This window comes from Parambassis ranga, chromosome 9 (assembly GCF_900634625.1).
Source record: "Parambassis ranga chromosome 9, fParRan2.1, whole genome shotgun sequence".
Classification (NCBI taxonomy): Eukaryota; Metazoa; Chordata; class Actinopteri; family Ambassidae; genus Parambassis; species Parambassis ranga.
Window position 1 is genome coordinate 7,872,473 of NC_041030.1, and position 14,643 is coordinate 7,887,115.

The following is a 14,643-nucleotide window of genomic DNA, read 5'->3' on the forward strand; positions in this document are numbered from 1 at the left end:
TTTTAACTCGAATGTGCAGCCATGGTAAGTTATGGAGCTATAATTATTACATGTATGCAATGAGTACAAGGAGATAAGCGTGCTTCCAGCAAGTGTATTGGAAATGCTATTTATGATATTTTGAGCTATTTATAGACACTTTAGCTGTCGTTAGCAAATAGCTAATGTGGACAAAGTTAGCTTCGACTTACAGAAAGTTAACTAAAGGCTAGGTGCCACCTGATATTTTAGTAAAGTCAGTTACTTCACCACTGTGAAATAGTAAATTTAATTTTCTTCACAATATTTAGCTAGGCTTTGGTGACGTCAGTCTTTTAGTATTTATTATGAATACAAGAATGTGTTTGCATTTTGTGAAAATGTAACTTCAGGTTATGTGGTGATAAAAATGTATGCAGCACGGGTGAAATGACCACCTAAAACTCTGGATCTGCAAAGCAGGGCTTTATATGATTTAGATGTATTTGTAAGATAGTACACTGAGCACCACTGTTTAGTGTGTACACATAGTCTGACTCTGGGACAAAGCACACCAGCTCACCAACCATTTAGTCTAATCACAGGAAGGGGATGTGTGTATGTTTCCTAACAACTGAGCCCTCGTCAGTGAGGCCATTGTTAATTCTAGCTGGGAGACGCAGCACAGACCTTCAAAAACCAGGGGAAGCATGGAGAAAAGACAGATATGAAGCTGTTAGCTCACATCCAGTCAGTGTTTCACTGTTGGTAAGAGTGTAGTTTTGGTTTCTATGACAGGGAGGGACCTAGATTGTTCCCTCTGGGTCCAGCATGTAGTCTGCTGCCAGGACTACAATGAGCTTCACTGAGAAGGTCACTGATTTCATTTTATTTCTGTTTTTGTTGCTCGGGGAGGACTTTACCAGTAATGAGAAAATAGAGCTAAGCAGCTCCAGGATCTGTGCACTTTAATCATTTTCTCCTCTTACTCCAGTCACGGAAATCTTGGATAGAGGAAACCTTCTTCAAGAGGGAGTGTGTGAAGTTTATCCCTTCCTCTTGGGACTTACACAGGTAAACTGGGATCTTATTACAATGATGAGCTTCCAAATGGGTTTTATGATTCTCAGAAGAAAAACAGCCGTGCTGGCTTTCTTAGTACCTAGTGTAACATTAACAGTAGTGGCTGGAAGCAGCATTTTTCTGAGAGCAGAAATATTTGGCATTCAGCCCTTCCTTCCAGGAATAGGGACTCTGTGGATTCTTTAATAATGTGTTGTTTCCTGTGTTTTTTTTAGATGTATTCCAGTGCGCCAAGTATGCCAAAACTTGATCAGGTATAATTTATGAATTGTGTTTACGCATCTCTTTATACCACTGTCAACCCCTGACACACCACCCAACCGCCTGCTCCAAGGAAGTCCTTGTCTTTTTATCGCTGTATGCCCCTTTTCCCCACCTTTACTTTCTTTTTTTGTTAATCGTTCTTTCTGTTTCTTCATTGTCTCATGGCATCAAATAGTGTGAGGGTACGTGAAGCTGTAAAATGATAACATAGAAACTCGAGGAGACTCAAGGACAAAGGGAGGTAAAAAGGGAAAGGGAGGGAGACCGGAAAAAAGGAGGGATTGTAGCAGCCAGGTGAAGGCCATTTGTTTGTTGTTATGTAGTAGTAGTTTGATACGTGTGTAACATTGGGTGCGTTATGACAGAAGGGAAAAATAAAAAGGTTTCATCAGTCACTGCATGTATAATCCCCAAGCAGACTGAGTACCAGTATGTCTTGTTTTTCACCAGTAAAGTTCTTTGTGTTGGTTAGATGTTGTTGTGGCCGCCTGATGGTTGAACACTCTTGGCAAGAGTCCCTTCCGCCAACATCTCTCTATCCTGGTTCTGGAGAGGAACAGCACTGGTCCATAGAACTCCACACCAAGGCCAGTCCCACCAACGCCTACGGGACCATAGACTTTCAAGACACAGCTGCACGGGTCTGTCGAGCCAAGGTCTGTAAATTTGTCCACTGTATACGTGTGTATATTATATTATTATATAGCTTAAAGAGATTCTTTAAGCTTCTGTCCGTGTTTTTACAGTATGTTCGTGTGGCTGTGGATTCTAAGCCAGAAGCACTACTCCAGCTGATGCTGAGGGAATGGCAGATGGAGCGACCAAAGCTCCTGCTGACTGTTCAGGGAGGCTCAGAAAACTTTACCCTGCCCCCAAAAGTCAAGCAGGCCTTTAGCAAAGGGCTGATCACAGCAGCCCTCAGCACAGGGGCGTGGATACTCACTGATGGCATTAATACAGGTAACAATGAACACAATGTATTATATGAACAACTGGGCATGTGATGCACCCTTAGCTGATATGCTGCTGTTAAATATACTTCTCCTTATTTTCTTGGGTTGTATGAACAATCTGTGGGGTGTAATGGCATGCCATACCTACCTGTATTTAGTATTCGTCTGCTCTGTGCATTCTTTCTAGGTGTATCTAAGTATGTAGGTGAGGCAGTGAAAACATTTGGAGGCCACAACCTGAGGAAGAGAAACACAGTTGGTATCACACCATGGGGAGCAATTGAGAACAATGAGGACCTCATAGGCAGAGATGTCAGTATTGAAATGGACCATTCATGTATGTGTGCATATTCTTGGTGTAATCTTTTATGATGTGTGACTCTTGTTGTGTCATTGGTTCAGGTATTCAGGCCTTACCAGTCGCTGGGGAACCCTTTGAGCAAGAGGGCCTGCCTTAATGGTTTCCACTCCCACTTTCTGTTGGTGGATGATGGAACGCTTGGAAAACAGGGCTGTCAGCAAGGCCTCAGGACAAAGCTGGAAAAACACATCCAACTACAAAAGATACATCCACGTGAGTCAATATGTGTTTATGCAGTACATATGGGAAACACAAGGATTTGACATGACATGATGTTGTTCCACCCCCCCCCCCCCTCTCTCTTTTTCTGTTTTTAGGGCTAAACCAGGGAGTTCCTGCAGTGTGTATAGTGGTGGAGGGAGGGCCTGCCATTGTGTCCACAGTGTTGGACTATGTTAGCAACGTCCCCCCTGTGCCAGTGTTTGTGTTTGAGGGATCGGGCAGGGCTGCTGACCTGCTGGCCTTTTTACACAAGCAGACTGCTATGGACAGGTTTGCTGATGTTACATGTATAATGTATAATGTGATGCAGCACTGGGTGAAATCAAAGATGTGGACATGGTTTTACATACTTCCCTTACCCGGTTTGTTGTCATGCTTATTTCTAAAATAGATGAGTCCAAACACACACATTCTTGAATGACAGGACCTTAGAAATATTTTAGGAGAGAAATTGGAGGCATTTTGCTCTAAAACACTCCAGACTCTTACTTCAAACAGACATATAAATAGATGTGTACCAGGAAACAGGGTCAGAATGTGTAAATGTGATTTCTTTGTAGAGAACTGGATACTGACATTAAAGAGGACTTCCTCGTCAGGATTGGAGATATGTTTGGAGTTGAGAGGACAGAGGCCACTCACCTCTACACTCTCCTCCAGCAGTGTATGGACCACAGACAGTCTGTGAGTAAAACCTTTCAGAAAGTGTGTGTTGTGAATGAAAACACAGGCTACTCAATCAATATGTCTTAAACACAACAGATAACTATCTTTGACTCTGAGTCAGAAGATCAGATGGCACCAGACGCAGCCATACTAACTACTACTCTCAAAGGTGTGTGTTTCCTTCTGCTGGTTGTCACTATAGATATTTTTCTCTGTAGAAATGTTGACATGCAACAACAGGATAATCACAGGTGTCTCTCTGTATATAAACCAGGCACTAAGGCCAGTCCTGCAGAGCAGCTGAGTATGGCTCTCGCTTGGGACAGGGCTGACATTGCTCAGAAAGATGTGCTGGTGTACGGACAGCATTGGCAGGTGAGACCTATAAAGGGAATTACTCCTGTTAGCTGTGCCTGGTTACAAGCCATCAGTGCAGGGAAGGAATGATGTGCATCTTTTAATGTGCTGTCCTGTAGGTGGGTTCCTTGGAGCAAGCCATGCTGGATGCTCTGGTGATGGACCGTGTCAGTTTTGTCAAAATACTGATTGACAATGGCATGACCATGAGTCGCTTCCTCACCGTGGATCGCCTAGAGGAACTCTATAACACAGTAATTATGATCTATAGCTACAAACCTCCTAATTTATGATTTCTACTCTCATGGATTAAGAATAGAATTATAAGACTGAATCAACTGTTATTGAAAGGTTTTTTTTCTTCCAGGAAGTACCTTCCCCACCCCACATTGCCTTTGTTTGTGTGACTGCTCTTTCCTCTGTTGTTTCCCCCTGGCTCTCTCTTTGCTATACAAACACAAGAAATTCTGTTCTTTTGTTTGTTGGATTCATGAAGCACAAAATCCTAAAACTGTGGCTTTGATTAAAATCACAATAATACACTGCAAGTGCTTTTTTTTTACCAAACTTGCTGTGTGCTTTGTGGTCAATTGGATCCAGGGTATTTTCCCAGTTGTTGTTTTAGGATGCTTCTGAAATCACAGAGCTTGTTGTCATACATTCACACTTGGCTTTCTCCACTCTGCTGTTATTATTTTTGTATTAAAGCCTCTTATTCATAACTCTGGAATAATAAGTCCCTTCAAGAGACAGTTTACCAGCAGCACTACTATACATGTAGTATACCACGGTGCAAAAATGTGCAGCACTAAATTTGTTACTTTTTAGATAATTATAAAGATTCCTCTCCACAGCCACAGGGGCAGACACGCCGCTTCCTGCATCACCTTGTTGAAGATGCAAAACAAGTGAGTTTGACAGTTGCTGAAATCACATAAAATAAGGTGAAATACAGATTTCACATAGATATAGATTCTGTTCACTTAGCTATGTAATGGAGCAATCATATTTAAATGTGTATTATTTACTATGTGTTTCTGCATTGGCAGACTACTCTTCCCTTAGGTTACCATCTTTCGCTCATTGACATGGGCCTGGTGATAGAGTACCTCATAGGAGGAGCGTACCGAAGCACCTACACACGCAAACACTTCAAAGCTGCATACAGCCGCATGCAGGACAGAGTGAGCACTGATTAGATTAGTTAGATGACTTGATTTATTCCTTATTTTTTTAAATCATGTGCCTACCTTGTTTCTTGTAGGACAATAGGCGAGAGAGTTCTGCCTGCTTGTCCAAACACAGATGGGGATTCTCACCAAATTCTACAAGGAGCAGGAGTCTCCAGGATCTGCATTTCTTTAGGACTGCTCAGCCATACAAACGCAAGGTTGGTAATGTTTTTTTTCTCATTCAGAATGGGTAGCATTTACTACTCTACACCATTACCTATTACTTTCCATCCAGGAGCAAGATGCATCACCTGGGAACAGTCAAGAGACGACAGTGCGTTCAGGCCCCAGTGATGCCTCATTGCTGGAGTCTTTGAACTTCAGCGACCTGTTTGTGTGGGCTGTGCTTCAGCAGCGGCAGCAGATGGCACTGTTCCTGTGGCAACACGGCGAAGAAGCTTTGGCACGTGCTGCTGCGGCCTGTAAGCTTTACCGCTCAATGGCCTTCGAGGCACGGCAGAGCAGCATGGATGACAACATTACAGAGCGATTGAAAACATATTCACTGTGAGTACATATTGCACGCATCAATTTTCATGGTTTGTTTTTATCTCATGTCTGTAGCATGAGCTTAAGTCATTTTTACCATTTAAAACTACACTAGTCTAGTCCTGTCATCTCTATTTCCTTTTCATTTTTAGATGTTTTTTTTCTCTTTCATATCATGAACCTGATTTAAAACCTGCATGTTAGAGCTTGTCTTTCCTGCGTCTGTGTCTCAGGGAGTTTGGGAAGCTGGCTGTGGATGTGTTAGATTGTGCATTTCGTCAGAACGAGCAAATGGCCATGAAGCTGTTGACTTCTGAGATGGAGGCGTGGAGCCACTTCACCTGTCTGCAGATGTCTGTCTCCTCTTGTCATAGACCTTTCGTCTCACACTCCTGCACTCAGACACTCCTCACAGATCTTTGGACCGGTCCACTCAACATGAGAAAAAACTCCTTTTTGAAGGTAAACCAACATTTTGGATGTTTCTGAGGATCCAATGACACACTTCTTATCTCTTCCTTTCAGATCATTCTGAGCCTTCTACTGCCCCCTGCCATCTTTCTTCTGGAGTTTAAAAGCAAAGCAGAAATGTGTCATATACCACAGACTCATGAGGCAATGCTGTTTGGGATTGACTCTGGCAAATCAGCAGCAGCGGTCGAGGGAACCAATCACATGGTGAAGTGAAACAGCATTATAGAACTGGACTCATTATTGCATAAGTGCCACACTTTACATTCTTCTGTTCGTTTGTCTTACAGGGCAGTCAGGATGCAGAGCAAGGCCTCTCCTTTAAAGACAAATGTCATGGTCCAGCGCCTGAAACTGTGTCCTCCAAAGTGGTGCAGTGTCTGTCCTGGATCACAAGGCTCTATGAATTCTACACAGCTCCTGTTGTCAAGTTTTGGTTTCATACAGTAGGTGGTGTGCCTCTTGAAGAAAAAAGAACACACATGAAAACATCACATTGTCTTGAATTGTCTGTGTGCCTTAATTTTCTGTATCAACTTTAGATGTCCTACCTGACCTTCCTGATGGTATTCTCCTACGTTGTCCTGGTGAAGATGGAGGATATACCCAGTGTTCAGGAGTGGCTTGTCATAGTGTATATCTTGACCACCGCAGTAGAGAAAACCAGAGAGGTATGTGAGCTGTGTATTGGTGCATTGTTGTTTTCCCATTTTCTACAGCAGAAAATACATAATTGTGTGTGTAAGTAAGTGTCATTTAAAAAATATGCTTGTTTAAGTAACTTGTACATATTATAATAATTTTTTTTGATAGAGCTATATAGGTCAATGCTACATAATAAATAAAATCCATATATTTCTCTGACTTAGGTGCTAATGTCTGAGCCAAGGAATCTGAGTCATAAGCTGAAGGTTTGGTTCTCAGAGTACTGGAACATATCAGATTTTATTGGCATCCTCCTTTTCCTGGCTGGACTAACAATGCGTTGGTATGAAGATCCCTACCGGACGGCAGGGCGCATCACTTACTGTCTCGACATCATCTTCTGGTTTGTTAGGGTGATGGATCTGCTGGCTGTCAATCAGCACGCTGGTCCCTACCTCACCATGATTACCAAGATGGTGGGGAGACACTTAATAACACTTCTTTTGATAAATAAGAAAATTTGTAGTCACAGCTCTCTTCTCTCCCTCTCTCTCTCTCTCTGTGCCCAGACTACTAACATGTTCTTCATCGTGGTGATGATGGCAGTAGTGCTGCTCAGCTTTGGTGTGTCCAGGAAAGCCATTTTGTCACCAGATGAGGAGCCATCATGGAGCCTAGCACGAGACATAGTCTTCCAGCCCTACTGGATGATCTATGGAGAGGTCTACGCATCAGAGATAGACCGTTAGTGTTTCTTTATAGCAATATAATTTATCTAGAGGAGCTTAATGGCAGATTGCAGTAAGGTTAACGTTTCCATAAAATATTTAGTCACTCTCAAATCAAGAGTGATGCTCACTTGGCTTAAGTGTAAATTTTGTGTGTTTGTCAACAGCATGTGACAGTGGTGATATGTGTTCCTCTACATCCTTTCTCACGCCAATCCTCCAAGCAGTGTATATGTTCTTACAGTACATCATCATGGTCAACATTCTTATTGCATTTTTTAAGTAAGCATGGTTATATTAACACAATCTATTATTTAAATGTTTACGTCATGCGGCCTCCATTCTTAAATTGTTTCATTTTCATTAACAGCAACATCTACTTTGACATGGCATCAACTTCTAACAAGCTGTGGAAGTACAACCGTTATCGTTACATAATGACCTATCAGGAGAGGCCATGGCTGCCCCCGCCTCTTATTCTCCTCAGTCACATTACCCTGGGTTTGAGAAGCATCTACAGGAAAATTAAAGGAGACACTGAACGGGAGGAGAGAGGCACAGGACTCAGTGAATACTACTCTCTGAAAACATATTCAGCAGTCGTCAGTACAGATCTTACAACAACCTTGTCCTGTTTGTCTCTTCTAGAGCTCTATTTGGGCAACGATGATCGCAAGAAACTCCATGAGTTTGAAGAGAAATGTGTACAGGTATACTTCCATGAGAAGAGTGATGGCCTCCAAAGCAGTCAAATTACCAGGATCAGAGCCACAGCTGAGAGGTTGGGGGATGCTCTACTCAATTTGTAACATGTACATTTAAAGCGATGGTACTCATTTTTCATGTTTGTTCCATCAGAGCTGAGGAGATGTGCATGATCGTGGGTGAAGTTTCAGAGAAGGTCAACTTCATCCAGGACAGTCTGTCAGAGTTGGACTCTCAGCTGGGTCAGCTGCAGGACCTTTCAGCACTAGCAGTGGACACCATCACCTTGCTCTCTGCTTCTGACAGCCTCCACCAGGAGGAGGCCCGTCTGGCCCAGTGTCGACTTGTCACAGCATCACAACATGCCGTCCCTCACAGCTGGACCCTCACACACAGAAGTGGAGCTGAGTGTGATTCTCCTAATATGCAGCGACTTGTGGCCAAACCATTTGTAAGTGCTCCGCCATCTTTACTGAAGAGCTGTGCTCTGGTAGCAAGTAGGCTGGCAGCACAAGAGAGCCATGGAGGAGCCAGGGCAAGCAAAGGAGGAAGACATGGACACTCTGAGGAGGGAGAAGAAAGAGCTAAGGAGGTACTTTCTGTTTCCTTTTAATCTTGTCATTACAAAATAAAAGCAATGAAAGAAAAAGGAAGATATTGTAGTGTCCTGTAGAAATATTGTGATTTAAAGTCCTAGTTCTATGCGCAGTAAACTACAACATTACAGCTGATGACTTTCAAAGTTTAAAACATTTTGTTTAACACATAGGATTCAAAGTGTGACCATCCCAGTGAGAACTTTCCTGGAGTTTCTGGTCCTGGGTCCCGCGCCTCCTTGTTTAATTGTTACATTGGTGCCAGAGATCAGACACCCTGTGCCTCCTGTGAACCGTCCCGCTGTGGATCTCCTCTTTCTCCCAGAATCTTAGAGTCACCGTATCACAAACTCTGGACATGTGACCTATATTTGTATCCCAGTCAGGAGGAAACTTCCATGGAAGAGGAGGATGAAGAAGATGAAGAGGACGAGGAAGAGCTTGGAGAGGAAAGGACACAGGAACACCTGTCTAATATGGAAGTGTGCAGAGCCTCTAGCAAGGCCTTCCTTCTGTCTGATCCACAGGACATTTCTGAGGGTTTGGTGAACCCTGCCTTTTCTGAGGATGATAGTCGACCAAGTTCTCAGTCCAGGCATTCTAGCCTATGGAGAAGACCTAAGAGATCCCCTAGGCTGGCTTGTATGTCCAGAGACCGTCCTTATAGCCACTGCAGATCTCTGTCATCCAGTGTGGAGAATATTACTTTTTCTGGAGCACCTCTCAGCCCAATGAGGGGATCATTTCCTTCTCTTAACGACACAATGAACAAAGAGAGTTTGTGTGGTGGGAGGAGCTTCAGGGACAAGTTATCGCTGCAGTGCAGCAGGAGCCAAGGTACTGTTGTTGATGTTTAAAAAACATTTATTAGAGGTTAATGGTCTAAAACCAAAGAGCAAACGTTATTTGTATGACAGATATACTTACCCCACCTTTGCAATAACATTACATAAAACTGACTTTAATATAGCAGCGTTCCTGATGAAAAACACAAAAAGCATACCACTGGTCTGCATTTTTTATTCTTTGGCATGAAGAAGATGGACACTTCACTAGCTCTGAATTTTACATGATCTAACTTGAGCTGATTTCTTTACGGCCAGCACATGACAAAGATTTGGCACTGGCTCTCTGAACCTTGGCAGAAAGTGCTTTTACATTTGTTTACAATGTGGGTTTTTGTGTTTTCCTGCTTTTACTGAATCTTACCAGATTGTGTGTGTCCTTATTTCTACAGAGTGGTCAAAGTCCTCTGACTTTAATCAAGTCTTGGACAGCAGAGGCAAAAGCCAGAACAAGAAGACAGTGAAGATACAAGAAAGCTATCCAGACACTGTAATATATTTAAGATCTACTTCATTTATTAGCAGAGAGATATCTCTATGAAGCTTCAGTATGTAACTCTTTATATTTGTTATTGATAATAGGCAGCCATGAAGTCCAATGCATCAGATGCCTTATGGAGAAGGCGCCAGCAGTCGAGAGGAGAACCTACCTGTTGGTCGGCTTCAACCAGCCTCAGTCAGCTCAGTAAGATCCTATTTGTACATAGTGTATTAGTAAGAAGTGGCTGTAGTTGAAAAATGATCATTATAGTGACTCTGTGTGGACAGTAACAGAAAAGGATGGAGATAAACAATGTCCCTACCAGGAGCTTTCTTATTTTATCATGTGCACCATATAAATAAAGAAAACAAACAATGGCATACATAGATATAAGCTGTCATCAGTGTTTAGCTTTGTTTTAGTATTTTGATGATTGTTGTTTCAGATTCTGAACCCATGGATCTGTTGCAGAAGCAGGTGTTTACCCATCAGGTAAACTGGAGGAGTATAATGGTGTCATTTGTCTTATCTGAAATAATGAGAAAATACAGCATACATTAAGTCTATAAAATGTCAGTGAGAATGGTCTGTTCACTGTCACATTGACCTTTAGGATATGTGGAGCCCCCCTCATTCAGCATGGAACAGCAGGGCCAAATCCATGAGCCGCAGGTCTTCGTAAGTTTGCTTGTCCAACAGCTTAAATAACCATCAATTTTGAAACATTGACAGTAATAATTGCATAGGACTCCTTTCCTTTTTATGCAGTTTACAGAGTGGCATTTCACCTGAAGGTATTTGTGAACATGCAGTTTGAATAAACTACATATAAAATGTTAATTTATGAGTTATTTGTTGTATTTTGATGTTTTATTCTGCTTTCTGCAGCCAAGACCTCATCATTCCAGTCTACTGAAAACGTATATCCACATTATTCAGGTAGGCAAAAAATGTTTGATTCAATAAAGGTTAGGCACATGTTGGTTCTGAAATTATTTTATAGTTTTGACTGGGCTGTGTGTTTGTTAACAGCCATGGAGAGAAACAATCTGATGAGACTGGCTCACAACATCCCCTTCACTCCTGTCTCCATTTTAGGTAATTTCTTCTTTGCTGTTTCTGGAGTAATCTTATATATTGTGTCAAATCTTCACATATGCTTCATGTTTTCCCTTTTCTCTGCAGGAGGTGAAGAGGTGAGTGTCTACTGTCTGGAAGAAGTACCCTCTGAGGCTGACCCCGAATCCAGCCCAGTGTCTTCCTGGTCATCACGAGGCCTGTCTGCCATGCTGCAGCCCCTCTCCAGTGAAGAGGGCTCTCTGGATGGGGGTCTCCGACGGGGCTGCAGGATGCTGTGTACCTGGGCAGAACAGGATGTGCTCAGGCCTGGTCTGGTGTATGTGGTCAAAGCCTTCAGGCCAGAGGTGGTTCGTGCCTGGCAGAAATACTTCCATGGTAGCACTGCACTGCAACTTTGTTTAAGGGTAATCGTTACATTTCCAACCGTGCCTTCATGAACAGTTTTACAGTTTTATATTTTCCTTTAGCTGCATGTAACTTTAAGAGATAAACTGTTTACATCCTTAAAGGAGATCCAGCAGCAGATAGCAGCCCAGAAGATGATGCAAGTTTTTAACCAGGTCAAACCTGATGATATGCACCACTCGCCAAGGTTTGTGTGCTTTTATGTCTCCTGTGTGTGTGTCTGTGTCTGTGCATTTGTCTGTGCACGCAGTAACTGCCCTTTTTGTCTACCAGATTTCTGGATGTGTCACTGGTCCTTTGGCACTCTAATGGCCAGTGGCTGACGATTGAGAGGAACATGAGTGGTGACTTCAGAAAATACAACAATAACACAGGAGAGGAGATCGCCCCCTGCAGTTCACTGGAGGAAATGCTGCTGGCATTTTCTCATTGGACCTATGAATACTCCTGCAGAGACATGCTGGTTCTCGACATACAAGGTAATTTCCGCTATGGGCATGTTTGAGTCATGTCTGTATATGCTGGCACTTATGAGTTATATCTTTTTTTATTTGTGTCTGTATTTTCATTCCTATGTTTTACTCTGTGCAGGAGTAGGAGAGGAGCTGACTGATCCAACTGTTATTATGGCAGATGACAAAAGGTATACTAATCCCTTTAGACAAGTACATTCTTAACTTCTGCTTTCAGAAATTACTTTAAATAAAATCAGTATCTGTATAGCATCTGTATTAAGGAAGTAAAAGGGCAGGTAAAAGTGTTTTTTTAGTCTGTACTCCTCAGTTGTCTCCATCTGTGTTGCAGTGGTAGCAGGGGTGAGATGGTCTTTGGTCCAGATAATCTTGGAGATGTTGCCATCAATGGTTTCCTGCAGAAACACTCTTGCAATGCGTGCTGCCGCAGACTGAGCCTCAAAGGTCAGAGATGTACAAAAATCTGTCTAGAACAAAAAAGGAAGGTTCAAGAGAGAGTGTGTGTGTGTGTTCTAATGATAATCAGTACTGGCTTAGGCCTTATTGAGTGAGTGTAAAAGCACTTTTTTCTTTGGTGCACATGTGCGTATGCATGCATTTGTATGTCACCTCTGTGTCGTCACTCAGGAGGCCAACTTGGCTCTGAGAGAAATCCCCAACAACTTCAAATGAAGACAGCACACACCATCAGCCAGCTAATTAAACCACGAGTGTTCGTTTATTTCTATAACAACAGTAGTGTTTGAGGCATGGGGGTGGGCCCTGCTTTGTGCGTTGTGCTGCACGGCCTTTGATTACGTATTAATCATGTCTTTGTGCTGGCGATGTGCTGCTGAGACATTAGCTTTGATTAGCTATTAATTAACGTCTCTGGGTAGACATGATACTGGCATCTAGAGGATAACTGCGCGGAAAGAAACTGTGCTTGAAAACAAACAAGCCCAGCAAACAAACACACACAGACACAAACATTCAGACACAGTTGTTTTGATATTTCAAAGGTGCGTTGTGTTTCCTCTTCCTCTTCTTGTGTCCTCTCCAAGATTTCTTCCAACAAATCAAACCAAATTATTCATGCTGGATGCATGGACTTCCTCCCAGGCCTGTCAGTATTCTCTTTCTTGTGGTAATGATTGTGTTATTGGAGCGACATGTCGCTAACTGATGTTTTATGTCGTTCAGATTTAAGGAAGAATCCGGGCAGCCTTGAGATCAGCAGCGAGGCAGACCTAACGTCTGGGGAAGAGGAACAAGAGGGCAATTAAACACGGATATAATCTTTGGCCAAGGAAGTAGGCAAAAGACACACATACACTCACGCAGATGTTTCCATGACCTTCTGGGTCTACTGTCAACTCTTGGGCCATAAAAGACATGAAAAAAAAGAGTATGTCTGATCATGAGATCATAATCGATACTTTATTCATCTCGTAATGAAAATTCAGATTTAGTTATTGCACTAAGCAGTAACTAGATATACTCTTTAAGTACACACAAGTGTAATTTAATATTTTTTGTTTATTTGCTAATAACAAATAAATCCTATTAATAACAATATGTATTTGTGAATAAGACAAAAAAGGCAGAAATGCACCCATAAAATTTCTTTTTATTTTTTTCTTCCCACAACAAAATGTCTACAAAAGCAATAAAATATAGAATTTAACAAAAATCACTTCACCTTCACATTATATGTACATCTCAAAGGAGGACCCCCGAAGGCCCCTGCATAACTCTGAACTTCAACCCAGTCTGATCCATCAATCATGGGTGTTTGCAGCCCTCATTTTGCACGCACACACACACACATACACACACATGCGCACACACACTCATTCTCATGTGAAAATGAAAACTCTGCAGTAGAGCTTGAGGATTAATAGTAGAGTCAGAGTTCAGAGTCCAGCAGAGTCCCCACCAAATGAAAAAAAGCATAAAATGTAAAAACGGTTTGTCAGTGTGTAATCAAATACACATTTTCCTTGGAGTTCCCCTTTTTTGATTGGTTTCTCATGTAAACTCACACAGTAAAGCATCTACGCCCCACTCTGCCAATCCTTCCTCTCCTCACTAGCTATGGCACTTAAAAACAAAGAAATGTCTGATTTTTTTTTTTTGTCTATTTTGTATGTGTTTTGTTAGTGTTGTGTAAAAGAGGTTCTGTAGCTCAAGTACCTTTTAGGTTTTAGTTACAGATTGCTACATTTTGTTTTATTTGCTTTTGCTGGGACGCAAAGACATTCTAAACAATAAATTAAACAATTTTCAACACCAATTGCACACACGTGTGATGCATCAAGAAAGTTTACAAAGCATTGGTAGAGCAAACATCACTTGCTTTTCTGTCTCTCTCACACACACACACACACACACACACACTCACACAGGTTTTCTTAGGAAATGGAGAAGGAGGTTTGGAGTGTAGGAAATGAATTTCAAACCAAGTGTATTAAAAATGTCTGCGCATTTTGTCCGAGTTGTCAAAAAGAATGACGACTGCTTTTATTGTGCGCTCTGTGATGTCATTCTGCGTTGATGGAGTGTTAAAGGCGCATGATGCGTTCAGCCCCTCACACTGAACAGACTACTCCATAACATTCAGAATAGATTTACCCTCCCACATCATTCC

At 42.1% G+C, this 14,643-nt stretch overlaps 1 protein-coding gene across 3 annotated transcripts; it reads left to right on the top strand.

The window, feature by feature from the left end:
- The first annotated feature begins 644 nt into the window (after window positions 1-644).
- On the top strand, window positions 645-14,474 carry trpm6 (transient receptor potential cation channel, subfamily M, member 6). 3 transcript variants are annotated; one of them, XM_028413195.1, is made up of 40 exons: window positions 645-831; window positions 953-1,032; window positions 1,257-1,295; window positions 1,778-1,961; window positions 2,052-2,265; window positions 2,446-2,570; window positions 2,661-2,832; window positions 2,937-3,111; window positions 3,402-3,525; window positions 3,604-3,676; window positions 3,782-3,882; window positions 3,984-4,118; window positions 4,719-4,772; window positions 4,914-5,048; window positions 5,129-5,254; window positions 5,332-5,603; window positions 5,819-6,047; window positions 6,111-6,263; window positions 6,347-6,502; window positions 6,599-6,727; window positions 6,926-7,177; window positions 7,271-7,445; window positions 7,597-7,711; window positions 7,800-7,996; window positions 8,078-8,210; window positions 8,288-8,726; window positions 8,904-9,567; window positions 9,968-10,065; window positions 10,158-10,260; window positions 10,502-10,548; window positions 10,670-10,734; window positions 10,825-10,850; window positions 10,945-10,995; window positions 11,089-11,154; window positions 11,242-11,540; window positions 11,646-11,728; window positions 11,815-12,020; window positions 12,133-12,184; window positions 12,346-12,458; window positions 13,197-14,474. In XM_028413195.1, the coding sequence occupies exons 1-40, from the start codon at window positions 814-816 to the stop codon at window positions 13,277-13,279; spliced, it is 5,961 nt and encodes a 1,986-aa protein (XP_028268996.1). In that variant the 5' UTR covers window positions 645-813; the 3' UTR covers window positions 13,280-14,474. The 3 variants fall into 3 exon arrangements, 2 of the variants coding, with proteins under 2 accessions (XP_028268996.1, XP_028268997.1); XR_003671203.1 differs by lacking the exons at window positions 7,597-7,711; window positions 7,800-7,996; window positions 8,078-8,210; ... (13 more) ...; window positions 12,346-12,458; window positions 13,197-14,474 and having other exon boundaries at window positions 6,926-6,967; window positions 7,053-7,177; window positions 7,271-7,400; XM_028413196.1 differs by lacking the exons at window positions 5,819-6,047; window positions 6,111-6,263; window positions 6,347-6,502; ... (19 more) ...; window positions 12,346-12,458; window positions 13,197-14,474 and having other exon boundaries at window positions 5,137-5,254; window positions 5,332-5,473.
- Window positions 14,475-14,643: the final 169 nt, after the last annotated feature.

Excerpts from the sequence above, each read along its gene's own strand:
- trpm6 (XM_028413195.1), top strand. Across the intron at positions 5,255-5,331 it reads CTCAGCCATACAAACGCAAG|GAGCAAGATGCATCACCTGG; the intron begins GTTGGTAATGTT and ends CTTTCCATCCAG. Across the intron at positions 10,549-10,669 it reads AGCAGGTGTTTACCCATCAG|GATATGTGGAGCCCCCCTCA; the intron begins GTAAACTGGAGG and ends ATTGACCTTTAG.